Genomic DNA, 26,404 nt, shown 5'->3' with positions numbered 1-26,404 from the left:
TGGGGGAGCTCCAATGTTTAGGCACACAAGGGCTCTCCAAACATGACATGGTGTCCGCTAACGATTAGAGGTAATTTTCATTTCAAAAAGTCAAATGGCGCTCCTTCCCTTCTGAACCCTGCCGTGCGCCCAAACAGTGGTTCCCCCCCACATATGGGGTACCAGCGTACTCAGGACAAACTGGACAATAACTTTTGTTGTCCAATTTCACCTGTTAGCCATGTGAAAATTAAAAATAGCGTGCTAAAAAATCATTTTTGAGGAAAAATGATTTTTTATTTTCACTGCTCTGCCTTATAAACTTTTGTGAAGCACTTGGGGGTTCAAAGTGCTTACCACACATCTAGATAAGTTCCAAAATGGGGTTACTTGAGGGCGGGTTTCACTGTTTAGGCACACAGGGGCTTTCCAAACGCGACATGGTGTCCGATAACGATTGGAGCTAATTTTCCATTCAAAAAGTCAAATAGCGCTCCTTCCCTTCCGGACCCTGCCGTGCGCCCAAACAGTGGTTTATGACCACATATGAGGTATCGGTGTACTCAGGAGAGATTGCCCAGCAAATTTTAGGATGCATTTTATCCTGTTGCCCATGTGAAAATGAAAAAACTGAGGCTAAAAGAAAATTTTTGTGAAAAAAAAGTACTTTTTTTTTTTTTTACGGATCAATTTGTGAAGCACCTGGGGGTTCAAAGTGATCACTATGCATCTAGATAAGGTCCTTGGGGGGTCTAGTTTCCAAAATGGCATCACTTGTGGGGAAGCTCCAATGTTTAGGCACACAGGGGCTCTCCAAACACTACATGGCAACCGCTAAATATTCCAGCACATTTTCCATTCAAAAAGTCAAATGGCGCTCCTTCCCTTCTGAGCCCTGCCGTGCGCCCAAACAGTGGTTTATGACCACATATGAGGTATCTGTGTACTCAGAGATTGCCCAACAAATTTTATGATCCATTTTATCCTGTTGCCCATGTGAAAATGAAAAAATTGATGCTAAAAGAAAATATTTATTGGAAAAATTAAAATGTCCATTTTTTTTTCCTTCCACGTTGCTTTAGTTCCTGTGAAACACCTGAAGGGTTAATAACCTTCTTGAATGTAGTTTTGAGTAGCTTGAGGGTTGCAGTTTTTAGAAGGGTGTCACTTTTGGGTATTTTCTGCCATATAGACCCCTCAAAGTGACTTCAAATGTGAGGTGGTCCCTAAAAAAAAAAAAAAAAAAAAAAATGGTTTTGTAAATTTTGTTGTAAAAATGAGAAATCGCTGGTCAACTTTTAACCCTTATAACTTCCTAACAAAAAAAATGTTTCCAAAATTGTGCTGATATAAAGTAGACATGTGGAAAATGTTATTTAGTAACTATTTTGTGTCACATAACTCTCTGGTTTAACAGAATAAAAATTCAAAATTTGAAAATTGCGAAATTTTTGCCAAATTTCTGATTTTTTTTTTTTTTCACAAATAAACGCAAAAAATATCGGCCTAAATTTACCACTAACATGAAGCCCAATATGTCACGAAAAAACGGTCTCAGAATCGCTAGGATGCGTTAAAGCATTCCAGAGTTATTACCTCATAAAGGGACACTGGTCAGAATTGCAAAAAATGGCCTGGTCATGAAGGGGTTAATGGACTTTAGGGTACCATGTAGGGAGAAGGCGGGGTCACACGTCGCCCTGCATCTGGGGTCCTTTCAGCACGGGCTTTGCAGTTCGAATGACTTATTTTTTTTTGGGGGGGGGGAATACCTTCAAGCTTTGGGTTTGTGATATCATAAAAGGGGTGGTCGGGAGATGGTCCTCCCCCTGCTCTTGGAGTTACAATTCTAACTACAAAACTTATAATGACTAAATCTCGCAGAGGTGTACCTCATATAAACACGCACATGGTATCATTCTTTTTAGCCTGTCGCAGACAATAATTAAAGACCAAACATGCAGTAATTATGTCCCACCGTTTTGGAGAAATCCAGTTCTCGGTTTCTGGGGGTGCTAGAACCGCGAAAATTATGGGCCAGAATGCTGGGTTGATGTGTTCTGCAGAAATGTAATTTTCATATCTCTGCCGCGTACGAGGTGCGCGCTATGGCTTCTTTTAATATTTCCATACCTGTATCCAGCCGCATGGCAGGGAACAAAAGAAATTCTTTCCACTCAGCTTAATTAACATTCCTTAGCTGTGTAGGAGGTGGTGTGTGCACAGGAAGTGTCTGGTGTAGTTACAAGCAGGCAGAGGAGACACACTGGTTACACTGGTTTTGTGTGTGAGGGAAAAGAAGGAGGAGGTTGCAGCTATGTGGCAGGCAGAAGTCTCAGAGAATGGAAGATTCTGGAAGGTTCCAGAAGTCATATCTTACTTATTACAGTAACGTATGTTACTAACTGTGTTGTAAGTTACCATGAAATGACCCCATACAGAGGTCAATGGGATCTGTGTTTCTTGGCTCTCTGTATTGGAACAACATCTCTCCTGTCACAAAAAAATGGATGCAACATGGATGACGCCTAAGGGAAAAAAAAGTGCTCTCATAGATGTGTGGATGTAGCCTGATTTTAAAGGGCACAAAAGGGAGACCACAAGACCCTGGATGTCACATCCACATCCAGATGCACGTAGACTCCACCTTTACCCCTTATCGGGAACCCGTCCACTTCATCTGTAAATGTGGACCACCATTTTTTTTTTTGTTTTGTTTTCCAACAGCTATAACGTAATTTAATTTTGCCATTAACACAGCCGAGTCTTGCTTTCTGCAGGAGTTGTATTTGATATATTTTTTCTAATAGTTTTGTTCTTGCGAAAATATAAAATATTTGTTTGCTGTTTATATATTTTTATGTGACTAGAAAAAAAGAGGGTGATTACAAATACTGTATATAGATAATATTTTTCTTTCATCTGGGCACGTGAACCTCACAGGTACGATATACTAATACTTCTGTATGGCTAGTTTTGTCATTTCCTGTTATAAAGGTTCTCCAGGCCTATAAAACAGATGACCCATCCTTCGGATAGATCAGTATGAGATTACTAGGGGTCCCAAATCCTGCCTCCACCAAATGTTGTTTCTTTGTTTTTTGGGTTTTTTTTTTAAGGTCCCACGGGGGATCTTGACTTTTCGATCAGAGTCAAAAATGAAGATGGCAGACACAGTGGGCATTGGGTAAACCCTCAGCAGCCGTCTGCTCCTTATGATTGTGTTGCAGATGGGGGCACATGCCATGTCAGAGGCGGCCCACTGCCTGATAACTTACATGGCACAGTCACTACTGAATGGAGTCTAGGGGTTGAAGAGTCACAACATCTGCATCAGTGGGGAGTCAGTGTGAGGTGGGTGTCAGATATGGAACCAATCTGGCGCCGGCTATGTTTAAACCACAGCTCCCGAGCCCACTGCATCACTGTCACTCCTCAACATTGAAATTACAGCACCAACAAGGAAAGGTCAGGGAACTAAGAAAAGTGCAGCCTCCATAGACATAATAATAATCTTTATATAGCGCCAACATATTCCGCAGCGCTTTACAGTTGAACAGTTTCAAACACAACAGTCATAAGTAACAACGTTAACAATACAATAATTAAAGCGAAATAAGACGACCCTGCTCGTGGGAGCTTACAATCTACAATGAGGTGGGGGAGATACAAAGCACAGGTTTGTATTTACAATTATGTATTTACAATGATGGTCCAGCCATCTTCAGGGGGTGGGGGTTAGATGGAGATAGTGAATGGGCTACACACACACAAACCTAACATGACTTTGATTACTGAATGTGATAGGCCGCTCTGAACAAATGTGTTTTGAGCGAGCGCCTAAAGCTATGCAAATTGTGGTTGGTCCTAATATCTTGGGGTAGAGCATTCCAGAGGATTGGCGCAGCACGGGAGAAGTCTTGGAGTCGGGAGTGGGAGGTACGGATTAGGGCAGAGGTTAGTCGAAAGTCATTTTCAGTGCACAGCGGTCGGTTAGGCCGATAGACAGAAATGAGGGAGGAGATGTAAGGGTGTGCCGCACTGTGGAGAGCTTTGTGGGTGAGAACAAGTACTTTTGTACCCTGTAATGAATTGGCAGCCAGTGTAACAACTGGCGAAGAGCGGACGCGTCTGAGTAACGATTAGCCAGATGGACAACCCTGGCTGCTGCATTAAAGATAGACTGGAGAGGGGAGAGTCGAGTGAGAGGGAGGCCAATTAATAGAGCATTACAGTAGTCCAGGCGGGAGTGGATCAGGGCGACAGTGAGAGTTTTTGTTTCCATGGTGAGAAAAGGGCAGATTCTAGAGATGTTCTTTAGGTGTAAGCGGCACGAGCGGGCAAGAGATTGTATATGGGAGGTGAAGGAGAGATCGGAGTCAAACATAACACCAAGACAGCGCGCCTGCTGTTGGGGTGTTATTATGGTGCCACCCACAGAGAGGGAAATGTCAGATTTAGGGAGGTTAGTAGATGGTGGGAGCAGAAGAAGTTCAGTTTTGGAGAGGTTGAGTTTCAGATAGAGAGCAGACATAATGTTGGAGACTGCAGACAGACAGTCAGTGGCGTTCTGTAGTACAGCCGAGGTAAGGTCAGGGGATGATGTATACAGTTGTGTGTCATCAGCATAAAGATGGTACTGAAAGCCAAATCTGCTGATGGTCTGTCCAATTGGGGCCATGTAGAGAGAGAAGAGAAGGGGGGCCAAGGACTGAGCCCTGAGGTACCCCAACAGTGAGAGGAAGAGGAGATGAAGTGGAGCCAGAAAACAGAACACTGAAGGAGCGGTCGGAAAGATAAGAGGAGAACCAGGAAAGAGCAGTGTCCTTAATGCCTAGTGACTGGAGCCTAGAGAGTAGGAGAGGATGGTCAACAGTGTCGAAAGCTGCAGAAAGGTCGAGAAGAATGAGCAGAGAGTGGTCACCATTACGTTTTGCTGTCAGAAGATCATTGGTCACTTTGATAAGTGCAGTTTCTGTCGAATGTAGGGGGCGGAAACCGGACTGTGAAGGGTCTAGGAGGGAGTGAGTGGAGCGGTAACGGGTAAGGCGGGAGTATATCAGGCGCTCCAAGAGTTTAGAGATGAAGGGGAGATTGGAGACTGGTCTGTAGTTGTTTGTGCAGGAAGGGTCGAGGGTGGGTTTCTTTAGTAATGGAGTAATGATAGTGTTTGAAGGAGGAGGGGAAAATGCCAGAGGTGAGGGAGAGATTAAAGATTGTAGTTAGGTGAGTTGTGACGACTGGAGGAGATGTGAGGGAATGGGGTCGCTTGTGCATGTAGTCAGACGAGAAGAGGAGAGGAGCCTGGAGACTTCTTCTGTGATGGGATCGAATGTGGAGAGTGAGCCAGGGGAAATGCAGGGAGGGATGGGAGTCACTGAACTTGGTGATTGGGAGCGGACTTCCTGACGGATATTGTCTATTTTCTCTATAAAGTGGGAGGCCAGGTCGTCAGCACAAATGTCTGTGATAGGGGCTTGTGCTTTTGGCCTGAGGAGGGAGTGAAAGGTGTCAAAAAGTTTCTTGGGGTTGTTGGATAGTGAGGAGATCAGGGTGGTGAAGTAGGTCTGTTTGGCGAGGTGAAGGGCAGAGTTATATGTCCTTAACATAAATTTGAAGTGTATGAAGTCTTCTGGTGTGCGTGTTTTCCTCCATAAGCGTTCAGCACACCTAGAGCATCGCTGGAGAAATCGGGTTTGCGATGTGAGCCAGGGCTGTTTCACTCTGTGTTTGGAGGTTCTGAGGGTGAGGGGAGCTACTTGGTCAAGGGTGCTTCTAAAAGTGTCATTGAAGTGATGTACAGCAGATCAGGACAGGACAAAGAAGAGATTGGGGACAATGATGAGTGTAGGGAGTCTGAAAGTATATGAGGGTTAATGGCTTGTAGATTTCTGACTGAATGGTAGGTAGGAGGGTGCTGGGGTGAGCGAGGATTTGTGAGTGTAAAGGAGAGAATGTTGTGGTCAGAGAGGGGAAGCGGTGAGTTATCTAGGTGGGAGATTGAGCAGAGCCGGGCGAAAACCAGGTCCAGGGTGTTACCGTCTTTGTGTGTTTCAGAGGTTGAGAGCTGAGAGAGGCCTAGAGAAGTGGTTAGTGATAGAAGCTGGGATGCAGATGTGGAAGTGGGGCTGTTAATGGGGATGTTGAAGTCTCCCAGGATAAGGGTTGGTAGTTCTGAGGACATGAAGTGCGGCAGCCAGGCAGAGAAATGGTCCAGGAAGTGGGTGGGTGAGCCTGGGGGCCGGTATATGACCGCTACTCTGAGGGAGAGGGGACGAAAGAGCCTGATGGTGTGGATTTCAAAAGAAGGGAATGAGAGTGATGGAACTGGGGGGATGACCTGGAAAGTGCATTGTGGGGACAGGAGTATGCCGACTCCGCCACCATGTCTGTTTGTCGGTCTCGGGGAATGGGAGAATTGTAAGCCACCATGGGAAATGGCAGCAGGAGAGACAGTGTCAGAATCCTGAATTCAGGTTTCCGTGAGGGCCAACAGATTCAGAGAGTTTTTCAGAAAGTAATTGTGTAGGAAAGGAAGCTTGTTGCATACAGACCGTGGATTCCAAAGGGCACAATTGAAAGAAGGAGATGAAGGAGTGCAAATAATATTAGTAAGATTATTAAGGTTTCGATGTGAGGTAGGGTAGGGGTTGAGGTTGGGGGATGGTGGACCGGGGATGGGGGAGATGTCCCCTGAAATCAGTAGGAGCAGGAAGATAAAGATCAAGTAGTTTTTGGAATTGTATGAAGACTTTTTGTGCAGTGTGTTTGGGCAAGATGGGCTGAGGTTTTTTAAGAAGGTGAGAAGTGCATGGGAGAAGGAAAGAGAAGAGCTGATGTATACGAGTCGTGATGGAGGGGGGATTGGTCGGTGAAAGTGGATTGCAAGAGAACATAGGAGGATAGGAATAAGGCACATGGATAAAAGGGAGAGCAGAGTGTGGGTTACCTGACTAACTGCCATGTAATAACTGCTGTATCCCGACGCTTATCTTCGTGACGCTTTGCTTCTGTGATGCGTGCACCCCTAAGGATGGTTCTAAATTTATAGTCCAGATGGCAGGGTCAGAAGAGATGGATTGTGGGAACTGGTTGAGGATAATTTGGCAGCTGGGGTCAGCACACCAGGGTTTTTTTTTTTTTTGTTTTTTTTTTTGGATGATCAAAGACATTCAGCCTGGCAACATCTATTTTAACACCTCCACCAGATAAGATCTACACTGATCCCAGTCATGGAAATGCAACAGTGAGTTTTAAGTACAATGCACCAAATGATTTATAACAATGAATTAGCAGACACATTAAAATATGTTTCTAGATGGTAAAGCAGCAGATGACATAGCAGTCAGCAAGCAGAGGTGGGAATTTTTACCATTAGAGTCTATTGCAGCAGATGAGACAGCAATCAGAGGTGGGAAGTTGTACCATTTGAATATGTTGCAGAAGACAGCAAGCAGAGGGAATTTTTACCATTAGTCTATTGCAGCAGATGAGACAGCAATCAGAGGTGGGAAGTTGTACCATTTGAATATGTTGCAGAAGACAGCAAGCAGAGGGAATTTTTACCATTAGAGTCTATTGCACCAGATGAGACGGCAATCAGAGGTGGGAAGTTGTACCATTTGAATATGTTGCAGAAGACAGCAAGCAGAGGGAATTTTTACCATTAGAGTCTATTGCAGCAGATGAGACAGCAATCAGAGGTGGGAAGTTGTACCATTTGAATATGTTGCAGAAGACAGCAAGCAGAGGGAATTTTTACCTGTATGAAGAGAGAAGATGGATTTTAGTTCTGTGCCATGTAATAACTGCTGTATCCCGACGCTTATCTTCGTGACGCTTTGCTTCTGTGATGCGTGCACCCCCACATGCGTGCACCCCTAAGGATGGTTCTAAATTTATAGTCCAGACGTAAATGAAGACATGGAAACCACATTTACAAAACACCTGGGCCACTGATATCACACTGCAGACATATAGAACAGGGAGCCCCACATCAAATCCAGGTCTCTCCAGCCTGGCCCAAATGGGTTCTGGGCATCAGAATTGGCATCAAAGTGGGCGGACAGTCGATTTTGGCCATTTGAGTAAATAACTGGTGTTTTTAAGGGGTTAAATGACTTTGAGCCACTGATCTCACACTAAGAATACACAGATAGTGATGCTGGCCCAAATGGGTTCTGGGCAGCAGAATTGGCATCAAAGTGGGTAAACAGCCAATTTTCTCAGATTTGAATAAGTAACTGATGTTTTTAAGGGGGTTAAATGACTTTAGGCCACTGATCTCACTCAAAGAATTCAGATATTTATCCCCTGCATCAAACCCAGGTCCTTACAGCCAGGCCCAAATGAGTTCTGAGCATCAGAATTGGCATTGAAGTGGGCAGTCAGCCAATTTTCACAGATTTGAATAAATAACTGATGTTTTTAAGAGGTTAAATGACTTTGGGCCACTGATTCCACACCAGGAATGGACCAGGCTGGAGAGACCTGGTTTTTATGTTGGGCTCCCTGTTCTATATGTCTGCAGGATGATATCAGTGGCCCAAAGTCATTTAACCCTTTCATTAACACCTTTCGGTGCCCACTTTGATGCCCGTTTTATAATAAATTTTTGTAGCAGTTTTTAAGTGTATTCACATCAGGGCGCCTCACTGCATTGTGTGTTATTATTGTGATGCTTATTTTTTGTTACTAAACCTATAAAAAAAAAGAAGAAAAAATTGCTGAATAAGAAGCTGGACGAATAAGAAACCATCTTCAGCATCGTTGTATGAAGAAGGTTCTGCCAAGTGTAATAGGCCGAATCATCAAGATAAGCTGCTGGCAGTTTCCTTTGGAATTGCCAACCAAAGAAGTCTTTAATGGGAGAGCAGTCCAGAGATGCTACAGGCCATGGTAGCATGTTTGGGCAACACAGGCTGCTCACAGTAGCACAAGCAACTTGTGGCCAAGTGTACAATAGGACAAATAGAAATATCAGAATTGCTGTTTTTTAGTCACCGCACTTTCTCAAAGAAGTACAATCACAGCCAATAAAATGCATTCTATACCCCCCAAATTGTACCAACAGAAACTACAGCTCGCCATGCAAAAAACAAGCCCTAAATACAGGTCCATTGATGGAAAAACATTTTTTTAAAGTCAGAGATTTCAGAAAATGATGACACAAGCTAAATTTAGTAAAAAAAAATTAATTTTCAGCAAACTAAGTGATGAAAGGGGTTAATCGGCCATGACAGATTTATTGTGAGCAGCTGATGAGTTGGGAGAGACTGCTGCTCACCATAACTCCACACCTGGGAGTGGTTCACTTTGTGAATTGAGAGCGCTGTTTGTCTCACAGTGCCTGTGTGTATGGAGGTGTGCAGATCTCCTGGATTGAATATGGTTGCTACAGGACTATGAAGCTGGACTCTAAGCCAGGCGACCCAACCAGCACTATTGAATGGCCTTGTTAGTTTTTATTTTACCTTGTGCCAGACAAAGGCTGTTTTTAGGTTTTCTGGTGATGTGGTTTATGAGGACTGCAATAAACCAGGTGGAATTTAAATAGAAAAGGTTCCTGTGTCTTCTACAACTAGTATAATAATAATAATAGTTAATTATAAATAATTTCCAACAAGAGTATAATATCTCTATAAATGTAGAGAATATTCACACCGCAGTATTAAAAAATATTTTACCCTTCGCCACGACAGCACCCACTGGAGGTATCGGATCCGCCCCATTTGGAACAGGAAACCCTACAGGAAAGATAAAAGGGGCGGTCCGCCTTTCCTCCTCAGTTCAGGAAAAGATTACCTGGGCCAGGCATGCCGCCTGTGCAGTCTCCTTGGGAACGGCAGGGGCTGCGGTCCAGAAGCAGCGTCGGGGGAGATTCCGTTAGACGGCTCCCCCCTCGTCTGGTGAGCGAAGGGTGATGACGGGGTCCGGGGATGGCCGCCCCGTCTCACCCAGGAGAGCGCCGGCAGGCACCGGGACGCACCGCTGCTGGGAGCGGTAAGAGCGCCAGTGGCGCAGGGAAAAAAAAAAAAAAAAAAAAGGGGAGTATGGAGGTCTCCTTTTGAAAGGCGCCAGTGGCGGTGCATGGAGAAGGGGACCGCGTGGAGAGCGGGGCCGCGCGGTAAAGCGGCGCAGTAGCCGGCCGGCGCACAGTCTCCTGACCCCCCCCGGAAGTAATGGTTGAACTTCCGGGGCGGGATGGCTGAGAGAGCATCGGGCACGCGCGCGGTGATCCCTGGGAGGAGGAGCCACTTCCGGGGGGACGGCAGAGAAAAAAAAAAAAGAGGAGCAGGTTATTTAAACAGCGGCGCAGCTGAGCGGCGTTGCAGCAATGTCGTCCCCAACGGAAGCACACGCTCCAGCGGGGGATTCTGCAGGAGGTAGCTCCACCAGGGACCACAACACCGGCCGCAGGAATGAAGCAGGAGAATCAAGGCCTAGGACGTCTCAGCCATCTGATCCGGTAATATAAGGCTTCACTGGGTGAGTGTGCAAAGTATATACTCTGCCTACTAAGCTGACCTCTCCTACCCCCCCCCCCCGCCTTGGTGTCCCCTTCTAGACCAAGAAAAAGGATAAATCCAAGCATAAAGAATGTGCGCTATGCTCGGAACCTCTCCCTGACTCCTACCCTAAGAAGCTCTGTAAACAGTGCACCAAAGAGACAAAGCAAGGGTCCGCTTTGTCGACAAAGGACATTAGAGCTATAATCAGGAGGAGATACATGCTATTAACTGCGCCAAAACTCCCTCAGAGACTGGCAGCAAGAAGCAGTTAACCCTCAGCTCAGAGTCAGAAGAAGAAGGGGGGTTAATCTGACTCCTCACTAACATCCTCGTCATCATCAGACATGGAGGGACAGTCATGTTTCCCCCTAGATAGTGTGGACAACCTAGTCAAGTCGGTGAGAAGCACTATGGGGTGTGAGGAACCAAGGGGTGCTCAAACCGCACAGGACATAATGTTTGCGGGATTGGCTGAAAAGAAAAGGAGAGCGTTCCCGGTAATACCGGCAATTAAGGCCCTAATAAAGAGGGAATGGGAAAAAAATGACCAAAGAAGTTTTCTCCCATCAGCCTCAAAAAGAAAGTATCCTTTCAGCGATGAGGAGCTATTAAAATGGACCAAAGTGCCAAAAGTGGATGCCGTTATATCCTCTACTTCGAGACAATCGGCTATTCCAGTAGAGGACGCAGGCTTGTTGGCAGACCCGTTAGACCACAAGGCGGAATCATCATTGAAGAGGTCTTGGGAGTCTACCACGGGTATATTTAAGCCAGCGGTAGCCACCACATGCACCACTAGATCCATGCTCGTGTGGTTGGACCAGCTGGATCAACAAATCGAGCAAAAGGTGTCCAGAGAAAAATTAAGGGCCGCTATCCCATTGATAAGGGGGGCAGCTGCCTTTATGGCTGATGCGTCGGCAGACACTCTACGGCTGGCAGCAAGATCAGCAGCTCTAGTGAACAACGCCGGAAGGGCGTTGTGGATGAAGAGCTGGAAGGGGGACGCGCAATCAAAGGCTAAGATCTGTGCAACCCCGTGTGAGGGTGAGTTTCTCTTCGGGAAAGCCCTAGACGAGATACTCGCCAAAGGAAAGGAAGAAGGCGTTCCCTGACTCTTCTATCCCTTTCTATAGGAGAACCTTTAAGAGGCGACCGTTTGGAAGAAGGAGGCAAACGGAAAGACCAAATAGATGGGCCACAAAAGAAGAGAAACAAAAGGGTACCATGTTCAGGGGTCCAACGTTCCGAAGGGAAAATAGAAATTAAAAAATCAGACCCACCTGTAGGGGGTAGATTACGGTTCTTTTATCCAAAATGGGAACAAATATCCTCAAACCCATGGATCTTGAGTATTATTAAAGAAGGAATGAAAATAGAATTCCTTCAAAATCCTTATGATTTCTTTGTCCTAACCCGCCTTAACTCTATGACCCAACAAAAGGCCCTCGAAGAAGAGATTCGGAGCCTACTATGCAAAGGGGTTTTAGTAGAGGTCCCAGAGGGACAGGAAGGTAGAGGCTTCTACTCTCCCTTATTTTTAATTTCCAAACCAGATGGTACATTTAGAACAATTCTTAATTTAAGGAAGCTTAATACGTTTATTAAAAATTATAAGTTTAAGATGGAATCAATCAGATCGACCATAAAGCTTCTCTTTCCAAATTGTGTGATGGCGGGGATTGACTTAAAAGATGCTTATTATCATCTTCCTATCCATAATAGATACCAAAAATATCTAAGGGTCGCAGTGGTATTCGATGGCAAGGTCCGTCATTTTCAATACACAGCCATGCCTTTCGGCCTCTCAACAGCACCAAGAATCTTCACCAAGGTGATGGCAGAGGTGATGGCCTATGTTCGTCAAAAAGATACTTTAATCGTACCTTACTTAGACGACTTCCTAATAATCGGGAACTCAGATACCCAATGTACCGAAAGAGTGGCTGATGCAATCTCATCTTTACAGGACCTAGGCTGGATCATCAATATACAGAAGTCCAGGCTCGTTCCGCAATCCCTCCAGATGTTTTTGGGGTTCCAATTGAACTCCATAACCCAGAAATGTCTACTTCCGCAGGTAAAGATTGCACTAACAAAAGGAAAAGTAGAGGCAGCCATAGATAGACCACGCATGTCTCTGAGAGGGGCAATGTCGCTATTGGGGTCGCTAGATTCCTGTGCCCCTGCAGTCCGGTGGGCCCATTATCTTGTCCGCACACTCCAGCATCAGATCCTCCAGGAGGAGAGGCGACATGGTGGTCACCTCGAGAGCAAGATAACTCTAACGCAGGAGGTCTTGACTTCTCTGGAATGGTGGTTAGAGGATGACCATCTATCCTCGGGAGTCCCATGGGTCATAGTACCATCTAGTATACTAACCACCGACGCTAGCCCCCAAGGCTGGGGAGCCCATATGGGGAATAGCTTTTGTCAAGGAAGATGGAATAGAGAGGAAAGAGAATACTCGTCTAATTTAAAAGAACTGACAGCAGTATACTATGCTCTACATTATTTCCTTCCACAGCTCCAACAGAAACATGTCAGGATCCTGTCGGACAACACCACCACAGTGGCCTACATAAACAGACAAGGAGGTACTCGATCAGAGACTCTGATGTCTTCTGCGGCAAGAATCTTAGACTTAGCCGAAAGCAATTTGTTGTCCCTCTCAGCTCTTCATATCAGAGGAGAGGACAATCAAGAAGCAGATTTCTTAAGCCGACACACACTTCGGCAAGGAGAGTGGTGCCTCAATCACCAGATCTTCCAGAACATAGTGGCTCTATGGGGGCATCCTCAAGTGGACCTCTTTGCCACAAGGGAAAACAGACAAACAAAGACCTTTGCTTCCCTGTCTCCAGCAGATCACCCAGACATACTGGATGCCCTCCAGGGCCCCATGGAGATTCAAGCTGGCATATGCCTTCCCTCCATTGATTCTCCTGCCACAAGTGATTCAGAAAATCAGAGAGGAAAAGGCGAGAGTAATCCTGATAGCACCATTCTGGCCCAAGAGACCGTGGTTCTCGTGGCTACGAATTATGTCAGTGACAGATCTTTGGGTTCTTTCCTCAAACCCCAACCTACTCTCCCAAGGCCCTTTTTTCCACCCTCAAGTGGACAACTTACACTTGACGGCGTGGAACTTGAAAGGCACCTATTAAGATCAAGAGGGTTTTCGCAATCATTAATTACTACGCTCCTGCAGAGCAGGAAGCAGTCCACAACCCAAATTTATAAAAGAATATGGAAGAAATTCCTAGAGTTTCATACAGCATCTCATACAGCAGAAGTCCCGATAGTCCCTATCTTAGAGTTCCTACAAAAGGGAAAGGAATTGGGCTTGTCAGTAAACACACTGAAAGTACAGGTGTCTGCGTTGGGGGCGCTGTATGGCCATAATATAGCAGGGAATAAGTGGATATCACGATTCATTACGGCATGTGAAAGAATAACTCCGGTTCACATACCCACAATCCCTACATGGGACTTAAACTTGGTGTTAGACGCCCTTACAGAAGAACCTTTTGAACCGATAGATACGATATCCCTTAAATATTTATCATTTAAGACGGCCCTCCTGGTAGCACTGACATCAGCTAGGAGAGTGGGTGATATCCAGGCCCTGTCCATAGATCCACCCTTTTTGCAGGTATGTCGGGATAGATTAATATTAAAGCCAGACCCCTCATACCTGCCTAAGGTATCAACAAGGTACCATAGGTCTCAGGAGATACTCCTCCCAACCTTCTTTGAAGATCCCTCCACTCCGGAAGAACAGAAATTCCACACTTTGGACGTCAGAAGAACTGTCCTAAAGTATATTGAAAGGTCCGAGAGCTGGAGGCAGTGTAGGGCTCTCTTCAATTCTTTTCAGGGCCGCAAAAAAGGGTATGGAGTCACAAAGAGCACCATTTCCCGATGGATCAGGGATGCCATTCGTTTAGCCTACTCTGCAAAAAATGAAGAACCTCCGGGAAACATCAGAGCACATTCCACCAGAGCAATGGCGGCTTCCTGGGCGGAGAGGGGAGACGTTCCAATTGAAACCATATGTAAGGTGGCAATTTGGTCATCCCCTTCTATAGACACTATAGACTTGATCTTTCGTCTACCTCTGACCTAAGCTTTGGCAGGACTGTCCTTGGCACGGTGGTCCCACCCAGGTGATGGTCTCTGGAATCTCTCCAGTTGGTGCTGTCGTGGCGAAGGGTAAAAAGCCGGATTACTTACCGGTAATGCTCTTTTAATGAGTCCACGACAGCACCCGCTCACTTCCCTCCCTGCTACAAATATCAATGTTAAAAGTATATCTGCTAAAGTTGGATAAGTAAAGATATAAGTACAAGACATTGCCTAATCCTTGGCGGTCCTCCTGGTACTCTGAAATGCAAAACTGAGGAGGAAAGGCGGACCGCCCCTTTTATCTTTCCTGTAGGGTTTCCTGTTCCAAATGGGGCGGATCCGATACCTCCAGTGGGTGCTGTCGTGGACTCATTAAAAGAGCATTACCGGTAAGTAATCCGGCTTATTGAATATAAAGCAGGCCCGATATATGTAACTTAATTAAATAACCTCAGTGTCAAAATAACTGAATATTCATCTCCTTTGCATTTTTTTGTCTTGCTGCCTCTCAACCTGGAATTTCACGGTTTTATTTTTTGTTTTTTGAGGGTTTCTATCAGTCCATGCGAACAAAATGCCTACAACTGAGAACATTTGGGTTTCTTTTTATTGTGAGGCAAACAACAAACAGGACAAAATAACTGAAAACTTCAGTGTGCATAACTATTCACCCTCCTAAAGTCTGCCCACAGATTTTCAATTTGATTAAGATCTAGGCTTTGACTAGGCCACTCCAAAATATTTACACGTTTCCCATCAAACCACTCGAGTGTTGCTATAGTAGTATGCTATTTTTGGAAGGTGAATCTCCATCCCAGTCTCAAATCATTGAAAGACTGAAACATGTTTTGCTTAAGAATTTCCCTGTATTTCGTACCATCCATCTTCCCCCTCAACTCTGACCATTTTCCTTGTCCCTGCTGCCGAAAAACCTCTCCACAGCATGATGCTGCCACCACCGTATTTCACTGTGAGGATGGTGTTCTTGGGGTGATGAGCTGTGTTGGTTTGGCGCCAGACATAGTGTTTACCTTAGTGGCCAAAAAGATCACTCTTGGTCTCATCTGACCACAGCACCTTCCTCCCTACATTTGGGAAGACTCCCACATGTCTGTTGGCAAACCCAAAACGAGCCTTACAATTTGTGTGTAAGTAAAGGCTTTTTTTTATGCCCATTTTTCCATACAGGCTACCTCTATGGAGTGTACGGCTTATTGTAGTCGTATGGACAGATACTCTAGCACCATGTTCTTTCTATTTGATGATATTGGATTTGATAGTGCTCCAGGGATCATCAGAGATTGGGATTTTTTTTTTTTTTATAACCCAACCCTGATTTGTACTTCTTAACAACTTTGCCCCTGACTTGTTATGAGATGTCCTTGGTCTTCATGTTTGGAGATCTCCTTGGCCATCATGGTGTTGTTTGGAGACCTCCTTGGTCTTCATGGTGTTTGGTTAGTGGTGCCTCTTGTTAATGGTTTTGCAGCCTCTGTGGCATCTCAGGAAAGGTAAAGTGTATATATTGACAGACATGTGACACTTAGTTTGCATACAGGGGGACGTCCTGTCACTAAGCATGGGACTTATGAAGGTAATTGCTTGCACCAGGAAAACTTATTGACTCGAGTATAAGCTGGGTATGCATTGTCCCCTCATTAGTATCCTGGTATGCATGTCCCCTCATCCCTATCCTGGTATGCTTGACTCCTCATCCCTATTATTAATAATAATAATAATAATAATCTTTATATAGCGCCAACATATTCCGCAGCGCTTTACAGTTTAACAGTTTCAAAACACAAGTCATAAGTAACAACGTTAACAATGCAACAATTAAAGCAAAATAAGACAACCCTGCTCATGAGAGCTTACAATCTACATTGAGGTGGGGGAGATACAGAGTACAGGTGTGTATTTACAATGGTGTATTTACAATGATGGTCCAGCCATCTTGAGGGAGTGAGGGATGGATGGAGATAGTGAATGGGCTACACGCGCACACTTACACATAGAATGACTTTGATTAGTGAACGTGGTCGGCTGCTCTGAACAAATGTGTTTTGAGGGAGTGCCTAACTATGCAAATTGTGGATAGTCCTAATTTCTTGGGGTAGAGCATTCCAGAGGGTTGGCGCAGTGCGGGAGAAGTCTTGGAGTCGGGAGTGGGAGGTACGGATTAGTGCAGAGGATAGTTGAAAGTGGTTTGCAGAGCGCAGCAGTCGGTTAGGCCGATAGACAGAAATGAGTGAGGAGATGTAGGGGGGTGCTGCCCTGTGGAGAGCTTTGTGGGTGAGAACAAGTACTTTGAATTGGATCCTATAATGAATGGGCAGCCAATGTAAGGACTGGCGAAGAGCGGACGTGTCCGAGTACCGATTTAGCCAGATGGATGACCCTGGCTGCTGCATTAAGTATGGACTGGAGAGGGGATAGTCGAGTAATGGGGAGGCCAATTAAGAGCGTTGCAGTAATCCAGGCGGGACTGGATCAATGCTACAGTGAGGGTTTTTGTTTTCATGGTGAGAAATGGGCGGATTTTACAGATGTTCTTTAGGTGTAAGTGGCAAGAGCGGGCAAGAGATTGTATATGGGATGTGAAGGAGAGATTGGTGTCAAACATAACACCCAGACAGCGCGCCTGCTGCTGGGGTGTTATTGTGGTGCCACCCACGGAGAGGGAAATGTCAGATTTAGGGAGGTTAGTAGACGGCGGGAGCAGAAGAAGTTCAGTTTTGGAGAGGTTGAGTTTCATATAGAGAGCGGACTTGATGTTGGAAACTGCGGACAGACAGTCACTGGCATTCTGTAGTACAGCGGGGGTAAGGTCAGGGAATGACATACCGTATATACTCGAATATAAGCCGAGATTTTCAGCCCAAAAAATTGGTCTGAAAGTCCCCCTCTCGTCTTGTATTCGAGCCATATACAAAGGGGGTCGGAGGGGGAGGGGGGGTGGGGGTGTCAGGTCATACTTACCTGTCCTGACGCTGTGTCTTGAGCCCCCAGCTTCTCCCTGTGCTCTCTCTTCCTGCCTTTAGCGGTCACGTGGTGCCGCTCATTAAAACTCATGAATGTGCGCATATTCATGAGTTTTAATGAGCGGTACCACGTGACTGCTGAAGGCAGGAAGAGAGCAAGGGGAGAAGCTGGGGGCTCAAGACACAGCGTCAGGACGGGTAAGTATAGCGATACTCACCTGTCCTGCGTCCATGGCTGCTTGCTGCTGTCTGTCATCGGTCAGTGACTTCAGACAGCAGAGGGCACGGTGACGTGGTTAGTGCGCGCCGCGCCCCCTACAGTCTGAACGTCACTGACTGATGACGTGGCAGATAGCGGTGAGCAGCCATGGACGCAGGACACGTGAGTATCTCAGGTGCCAGCAGTGACACCGGCACCTGACACCCAGCGACGGAGAGGTGAGTGTCATTTTTTGTTATTTTTACATGCAGCAGCATATGGGGGAATAATCTATGGAGCTGCTTCTGGGGTCAGCATATGGGGAACAGTCTATGGAGCTTCTTCTGGGGACACCATATGGGGGAATAATCTATGGAGCATTTCCCACCCTAGGCTTATACTCGAGTCAATAAGTTTTCCCAGTTTTTTGTGGCAAAATTAGGGGGGGTCGACTTATACTCGAGTATATACAGTGTATAGTTGTGTGTCATTAGCATAAAGATGATACTGAAAGCCAAATCTGCTGATGGTCTGTCCAATTGGAGCTGTGTAGAGAGGAGAAGGGGGGCCAAGGACTGAGCCCTGAGGTACCCCGACAGCGAGAGGAAGAGGAGATAACGTGGAGCCAGAGAACAAAACACTGAAGGAGCGGTCAGAAAGATGGCAAGAGAACCAGGAGAGAGAAGTGCCCTTAATGCCTAGTGACTGGAGCATAGAGAGTAGGAGATGGTGGTGAACAGTGTAGAAAGCTACAGATAGGTCGAGAAGAATGAGCAGAGTGTTGACCATTACGTTTTGCTGTCAGAAGGTCATTGGTCACTTTGAGTGCAGTTTCAGTCGAATGTAAGGGGCGGAAGCCGGACTGTGAAGGGTCTAGAAGGGAGTGAGTGGAGAAGTAATGGGTAAGGCGGGAGTAAACTAGGTGCTCCAAAAGTTGAGATGAAGGGGAGATTGGAGACTGGTCTGTAGTTGTGCAGGATGGGTCGAGAGCGGGTTTCTTTAGTAACGGAGTGATGACGTGTTTGAAGGAGGATGGTAAAATGCCAGAGGAGAGGGAGAGATTAAAGATTGCAGTTTGGTGAGTTGTGACGACTGGAGAGAGAGACTGGAGGAGATGTGAGGGAATGGGGCCGGTAGTGAGGAAGAGAGGAGTCTGGAGACTACTTCTTCTGTGATGGGATCAAATGTGGAAAGTGAGCCAGAGGAAATGCAGGAAGGGATGGGAGTCACAGCACTTGGTGGTTGGGAGTAGATTTCCTGACGGATATTATCTATTTTTTCTGTAAAGTGGGAGGCCAGGTCATCAGCACAAATGTCTGTGATAGGGGCTTGTGCTTTCGGCCTGAGGAGGGAGTGAAAGGTGTCAAAGTTTCTTGGGGTTGTTGGCTAGTGAAGAGATTAGGGTGGTGAAGTAGGTCTGTTTGGCGAGGTGAAGGGCAGTGTTATAGGTTCTTGACATACATTTGAAGTGGATGAAATCTTCTGGTGTGTGGGTTTTTCTCCATAGGCGTTCAGCATTCCTTGAGCATCGCTGGAGAAGTTGAGTTTGCGATGTGAGCCAGGGCTGTTTTACTCTGTGCTTGGAGGTTCTGAGGGGAGCTACTTGGTCAAGGGTGCTTCTAAGAGTGTCGTTATAGTGATGAACAGCCAGATCAGGACAGGAAAAAGAGGAGATTGGGGACAGTGATGAGTGTAGGGAGTCTGAAAGTGTCTGAGGGTTAATGGCTTGTAGATTTCTGACTGTGTGGTTGGTAGGAGTGAGCTGGGGTGGGCGAGGATTTGTGAGCGTGAAGGAGAGAATGTTGTGGTCAGAGAGTGGAAGCGGTGAGTTATTTAGGTGGGAGATTGAACACAGCCGGACAAAGACCTGATCAAGGGTGTTACCGTCCTTGTGTGTCTCAGAGGTTGAAAGCTGCAAGAGTCCTAGAGGGGTGGTTAGTGATAGAAGCTGTGATGCAGATGTGGAAGTTTCTGGTCGGCATGGCTCCTCATCCCCACGCTGGTCGGCATGGCTCCTCATCCCCACGCTGGTCGGCATGGCTCCTCATCCCTTTTCTGGTCTGCATGGCTCCTCATCCCTATACTGCTCTGCATGGGAGTGGAGAGAGGTGAATTTTAATCCCTCTAAAGTAGCGGGCACACGTGACCGGCCTCTGCAGGAGTGGGCGGCTGCAGCTGACACTGCGCGCTATTACAGAGAAATGAATATTCACTGCCAGCGTAGTGAATATTCATTTCTCTTTATAAAAACCATATAAGAAACAGAGTTTATTTGATCCCATTAACAACAATGTACTCCAAAAATTCAATAGTCAAAAGACAAGCTTCCATAAGAAGTGCAAATTGTCTTTATTAAATTTAACAATAATGTTGATATTCGTACCAAAAAGTTGGTGCTATAACTTAGCATAATAAGGAACACTAAACAAGATGCAGCAGTACTAACATATACATAGATGTTATATTAAGTAACGATCTATCTATGTACCGTATTTTTCGCTTTATTATACGCTCCGGATTATAAGATGCACCACAAATTTTGAGGAGAAAAATAGGAAAAAGCGTTTTTTTTTAATAAAATGGTGGTGCCTCTTATAATCCAGGTGTCTTATTGCTTACCGGGGGTGGTGGCTGCGGTGAAGTGGGGTCCCAGGGTCACTGCTGGAGGAGGCAGGAGTGGGGTGATGCTGCAGGAAGGGATGAGAGGGTGCTCCGATGTGCTGCTGCCAGGGGGGGGCTCGCATGCTGCTGTCTTGGGGGGCTTGCGCTGCTGCCAGCGGGGCTGAACTGCTGCCAGGGGAGTCTGTGCAGCAGCCCGGGGCTCTGCCCACACTTACCGGGTGTCTGTCAGTGCTGTGGGTGTCTCTGGGTGCCCAGCCGTGTCTCCACGTGCCCAGTGGTGTCTCCGGTTCCAATCCCGGGGCTCTGGCGACATTTTGCGATAGGCCAGAGCCCCGGGGCTCCCTCTCGGTTCCCTCTGTTTTGGGCTCCGGCAATATGGCGGCCGTCGCCGGGGCGGCGCATGCGCTGATGGTGATCTCAGGACTGAGATCTCGAGAGATGAGATTTCAGCGAGATCTGTCCCAAGATCACCATCTGCGCATGCGCCGCCCCCGGCGGCGGCCGCCATATTGCCGGAGCCCAAAACAGAGGGAACCGAGAGGGAGCCCCGGGTCTCTGGCATGTCGCAAAATTTCGCCAGAGCCCTGGGATTGGAACCGGAGACACCGCTGGGCACGTGGAGACACGGCTGGGCACCCGGAGACACCCACAGCGCCGCCGGACACCCCTGCGGCCTGCACCCGGTAATGTATATCCTCTTTGTAAGACGCACCCCCATTTTCCCCACAAGTTTGGGGGGAAAAAAAGTGCATCTTACAAAGCGGAAAATACGGTATATATGTTAGTACTGCTGCATCTTGTTTAGTGTGACATGTGGGATGATTCTTGTTTCCCATCCTCCTTACTTTGGCCTATTTTACTTTTATGTATATATGTATGTTAATTGGCTGTGCAAAAACCATGTATTATGCTGCTATATATTGCACTATGCACTTTAGCATTTGATGTTTACTTATTTGCACGCCTGTATACATTCATTATGACGCCCTCCATTGCATTATGGTTGTATTGCTGCCCACTTGTTCCTTATTATGCCATATTTTAGCACCAACTTTTTTGGTATGAATATCTATAGTATTGTTACTACAATTTGTAATTCTTATGGAAGCTTGTCTTTTGACTATTGAATTTTTGGAGTACATTGTTGTTAATGGGATCAAATAAACTCTGTTTCTTATATGGTTTTTATAATATCTTTTGAGAGCATCCTAAAGATGGAATATGTATATCGTATCCCAATTTTTACCATATGTTTACATTCATTTCTCTTTAGCAGCGGGCACAAGAATTAGTCACAGCAGTCGACTCCTGCCTCCTGTGACCTGCTTCGCCGCTCCTCCTCCAGCTTCTGTACCCTCGCTCGAGGGTCAAAAAAAGTGCTGAAAAGCTCGGCTTATACTCAAGAATATACAGTGGGTGTGTGTGTGTGTATATTCATATGGTATCACCTTAATTGTACTGACCTGGAGAATTATATTGCAGGGTGCTGTGCTTACTAAGAATGGTCTTTTGGTTGGGTCATGTGTATAATATTGTCCATTTTTCTGCTTTTTTCCCACCACCAGCAGACCAGGCAGTGGACCCTCTCATTGGTCCTGTGACATGAGCTCTTTCTTACGATTGGCCACCATTACGTTGCCCTTCGGACTCCTGTTTGCAAGAGCCATGGCTTGGACGTCTAGTGGGAAAACGCACACTGATCTCATCAACAATCTTCGAAGTGAGTAACCCCCATCTAGTTCATCCGTACCTATGAGATCTTGTAGCTTCAGTTCTGTCTGATTTTCCTCTTCATTTCTTATCTTGATCATTCTTATCTTGAGCGCAGGATTCTGCCTTCCTGGGGATATGTGATGAAGCGGGGTGTATGCTGCCCACCTTCATCAGGGCACTGCATATCCCCAGGAAGGCAAAACACCATGGAGCGCATGGACGTGACATCACTCCTGGAAATAATGTCAATCACACCCCTCAGGGTGTGCTTACAAGATGGGAAGGAGGAATAGTCCGGGTGAAGTAACGTCTCATCGGACTAGTCCTCATAGATCTGCAGAGTGCGAGCAGTAAAATTTGATTTTCCAATTACAGAGAAATTACAGTATGAGAAGGTGCTTGATAGAATGTGGAGATGGGAGGTAGAATGCAGCAGAGACCTGGCGGCGGTTTAGGGGGGGCTAGGGCAGCTAACAGGTTACCTTTTAAATGTAAGATTATATTTTAGTGTGATTTCTTTAAAAAGTAATTTTTGGTCTCCAGAAATGCCCCTTTAAAAGGATATTGCCATCTTGGCCAGAACATTTAGGCTATGTGCCCAGGTAGCGTTTTTTAAACTTTCAGGAAACGGGTTCTCCTTCCCAGAAAACGCGCGTTTTTATGTGGAAAAAATGCGCGTTTTTGATGCGTTTTTTTCCGTGCGTCTTTTGGACTATAGGAAATAGCGGACCTAAGCGGAAATTAATGAACATGCTGCGTTTTTTACCGCTAAGCATTTCCTTAGCGGTAAACGCATCCATTGGCACAAAGGCCAAAAAGCATTTAAATGAATGGGATGCTTCTTTTTAGCGTTTTTGATGCGGTTTGACCCCGAAAAACACATCAAAAACGCAACGTGGGCACACAGCCTTACAGTACATTTATTCCTGTGCTATAGTTTTGGCAGATTACTATCAACCAATTTTTTTTTATTTATTTATTTTTTTTCCTTTCTGTTCAAACCTGACGATAAAGTTTCTCCCACTGACATGTGAAATTTTTATTTCAGAAAATGGAGTGATCCGGTCTCAGCGTGTGTATGAAGTTCTGCTGACCACGGATCGAGCACATTACATCAGGAACTTCCCGTACATGGATTCCCCGCAGAGTATAGGTGCGGTCCTCCTTATTATATGCAGTATATTGTGTGTGCCTTGCTTCAAACAAAATACACAATGACGTTTTCCCTGTTGTAGAAAGTTTCTACTGCTGGTCCACGCTGGTCCAGTCATAGTAAGCCAATACTGAGACATTAAATGGATGCATGTTTTTCCTGCAGGGTACAAGGCTACAATCAGCGCACCCCACATGGTAAGTGCAGGTAACACGTAGTATTTAGCTGTACTTCATGTACCCTGCTGATACATGGAACTAACATTTCATGGATGTGAATATGTCCCTTATCTGCAAAGTGAGGCATCAAGTGTAGGTGATTGAGGCTAGGGTCCGGTTTTGTACTGGCCAAGGACTGTGTCTATGTGAAATAAATATAGGAATGCTTACAACCCAATTTAATGGTCTGGGCCAGTAGCTTCCACAGAATGGATTCAGCACAGGAGAAGTCCTACAGATCGGAGAGAGAGGATGTAATACAGGGGGACGACTAAACACACTGTGCTCTGAGTACTATATATCCAGCAATGAGTCGGAAGAATCACATGATCACCGGTTAGAGATGAGCAATATGGATTCACATTACTCTGGTCTGACATGCGCTTTGATACCGCGTGGCAGCCAGGGCAGTGCTGTGTTGACATAGGCATGGTCCTAGTAATTGCAAGAGTCGCAGCAACTGCATGGTATAGCTGGGGCCTAGTATTCACAAGAGGCACAGCAATGTTATGTTACCACGGGGGCTTAGAAATCACAGGAGACACAGAAAAGTCATGGTATCACAGGGACCTAGATATCACAAAAGGCACAGCAATGTCATGGTATCACAGGGCCTAGAAAGCACAAGAGGCACAGCAATGTCATGGTATCATGGGTCCTAGAAAGCACAAGAGGCACAGCAATTTCATGGTGTCACGGGGGCCTATAAAGCACAAGAGCCATAGCAATGTCATGCTACCACAGGGACCTAGAAATCTCAAGAGGCACAGCAGAGCCCTGCAAACCCGCTTACAAGAACCCCCCTGCACCTCTTCTGATTTGTAGGACCGGTGTTACATCATCATTATAGGATGACATTGCAATGGGGATGCCAGTAAGTAGGGGAAGGTTCTAACTACCATAGACTACTGACGTGGCCGTTTGACTTTACAAGGCCGGGCAAATGTTTTTGTTCAGTTCTAATGCAGAGAAGATCACTTGACAGCACGCAACGTGATCACACAGTACAATAAGCCTGCAATATGCCCTCTGTTCCTCCTCCGCTGCTTCTGTGGTTGCCCACTGGTCATGCGCCATACATGAATATATTTGTTTGCAATTACTAAAATATCATGGATCCAACACAGTTTTTATATTTTAAAGCATGCACACGCACTGGAGTTGTTAGAAGATAAGCTGCAAGATGGAGCCAAGGCATTGGACGTGGGCTCGGGCAGCGGATACCTCACTGCCTGCTTTGCCAGAATGGTTAGTCAGATATTTTGACAGCAATATTAAATGCATAACTGTTCTACCATTATAAAAGAGGAGGAAGATTTATTTCCTCTCATGTCCCAGCCCTTCAGTGGCAGCTCTGGTAGGTGGGCATACAATACAGCTCCTCTGTCAGTTGAGACACTGGTCTCGGGAGCTATATTTCTTCAGACTGCAGCCCGTCCTGACTAGGACAGGTTGCTTGTGAATTGAATTATGAGTCAAGGGCCAATTAAAAAAAAAAATTAGCTTGAGCCGCCAATTTCCGGTCTGTAATGTTTTCAACTATTTTTGTTGATGTAGCCATGTAAGGGCTTGTTTGCTCCATGAGCTGATATTTTGATTGGTACCATATAGGAGTAGATATGATAGTTTGATCACTTCGTATTGCATTTTTTGTAGTGTTGAGGTGACAAAAAAACTTGGAACAGCTGCGTTTCAGGCTGTGTGCCCACGTTGTGTTTTTTTAGGCATTTTTGCTGCTGCGAAAACTCTTAAACGCTAGCAACGCATTCCCATGCAATCCTATGATTGCTGTGCCAGTGCTGCTGATTTTTCCCCCGGCGGAATCGCATAGCGGTAAAAATCCGCAGCATGTCCATTAATTCTACATAATCGCGGCGATTGCGCCGCCATAGGATTGCATTGAAACGCTCACTTTATGCATGTGGCTATGCCCACCATGTGTAAAGTGAGCGCTTCATGTGCGGATGGTACCCAGGGTCTGAAGGAGAGGAGACTCTCCTCCATGCCCTGGGTACCATATTCCTGTAAAAAATAGAATTAAAATAAAAAATAGGGATATACTTGCCCTCTATCGGACCCCGGAGTCCTCTCGGCCCTCATCGGCGCTGCCAGCATGACCGCTACGACATCAGTTGTCATTCGCGCAATGCATCCCTTGGAACGGAAGTTGCCGATGAGCACCGGGAGGACTATATCTCTTTTTTTTTTTTTTTTTTTTTTTTTTTTTTTTTAACATTCTATTGTTTACTATTGATGCTGCATAGGCAGCATCAATAGTAAAAAGTTGGTTACACTTGTCAAGCACTATGCTTGCCAAGTCTGACCAACCTGTCAATCGCTTTTCCAAGCGATGCTTCAAATCGCTTGGAAAAGTACAAGCATTCTGCAAGATAAAAACACTTGCAAAGCGCTTGTGTTTTGCGGGAAAACGCATGCGAATTCCGCATGCATTTTACCCGCGGCAGGGATTTGCGGAAATGCTGGGGACAATTCCACACATACAGTTGTGGCCAAAAGTATTGACACCCCTGCAATTTTGTCAGATAATACTCAGTTTCTTCCTGAAAATGATTGCAAACACAAATTCTTTGTTATTATTATATTCATTTAATTTGTCTTAAATGAAAAAACACAAAGAATTGTCCTAAAGCCAAATTGGATATAATTCCACACCAAACATAAAAAAGAGGGTGGACAAAAGTATTGGCACTGTTCGAAAAATCATGCGATGCTTCTCTAATTTGTGTAATTAACAGCACCTGTAACTTACCTGTGGCACCTAACAGGTGTTGGCAATAACTAAATCACACTTGCAGCCAGTTGACATGGATTAAAGTTGACTCAACCTCTGTCCTGTGTCCTTGTGTGTACCACATTGAGCATGGAGAAAAGAAAGAAGA

General features: G+C 45.7%; 1 protein-coding gene across 7 annotated transcripts in view; it reads left to right on the top strand.

Annotated features, from left to right (window-relative positions):
- Positions 1–26,404, top strand: part of LOC141082783 (protein-L-isoaspartate(D-aspartate) O-methyltransferase-like) — a 76,835-nt gene that overhangs the window by 14,414 nt on the left and 36,017 nt on the right. For 4 of the 7 annotated variants that reach the window (XM_073566712.1, XM_073566705.1, XM_073566709.1 and 1 more), the window contains exons 2-5: positions 21,986–22,140; positions 23,182–23,286; positions 23,452–23,483; positions 24,648–24,752. In XM_073566712.1, the coding sequence (XP_073422813.1) occupies positions 22,023–22,140; positions 23,182–23,286; positions 23,452–23,483; positions 24,648–24,752 (360 nt within the window). In that variant the 5' untranslated portion in view covers positions 21,986–22,022. Of the gene's footprint in view, positions 1–21,693; positions 21,837–21,985; positions 22,141–23,181; positions 23,287–23,451; positions 23,484–24,647; positions 24,753–26,404 lie in introns of all 7 variants that reach the window. The other 3 variants (XM_073566710.1, XM_073566711.1, XM_073566706.1) reach the window with 3 other exon arrangements.

This window comes from Dendrobates tinctorius, unplaced genomic scaffold (genome assembly GCF_039654945.1).
Source record: "Dendrobates tinctorius isolate UK_male_01 unplaced genomic scaffold, ASM3965494v1 ptg000019l, whole genome shotgun sequence".
NCBI lineage: Eukaryota > Metazoa > Chordata > Amphibia > Anura > Dendrobatidae > Dendrobates > Dendrobates tinctorius.
The sequence above is the reverse complement of the archived record's forward strand: the minus strand, read 5'-3'. Positions and strand labels throughout refer to the sequence as shown.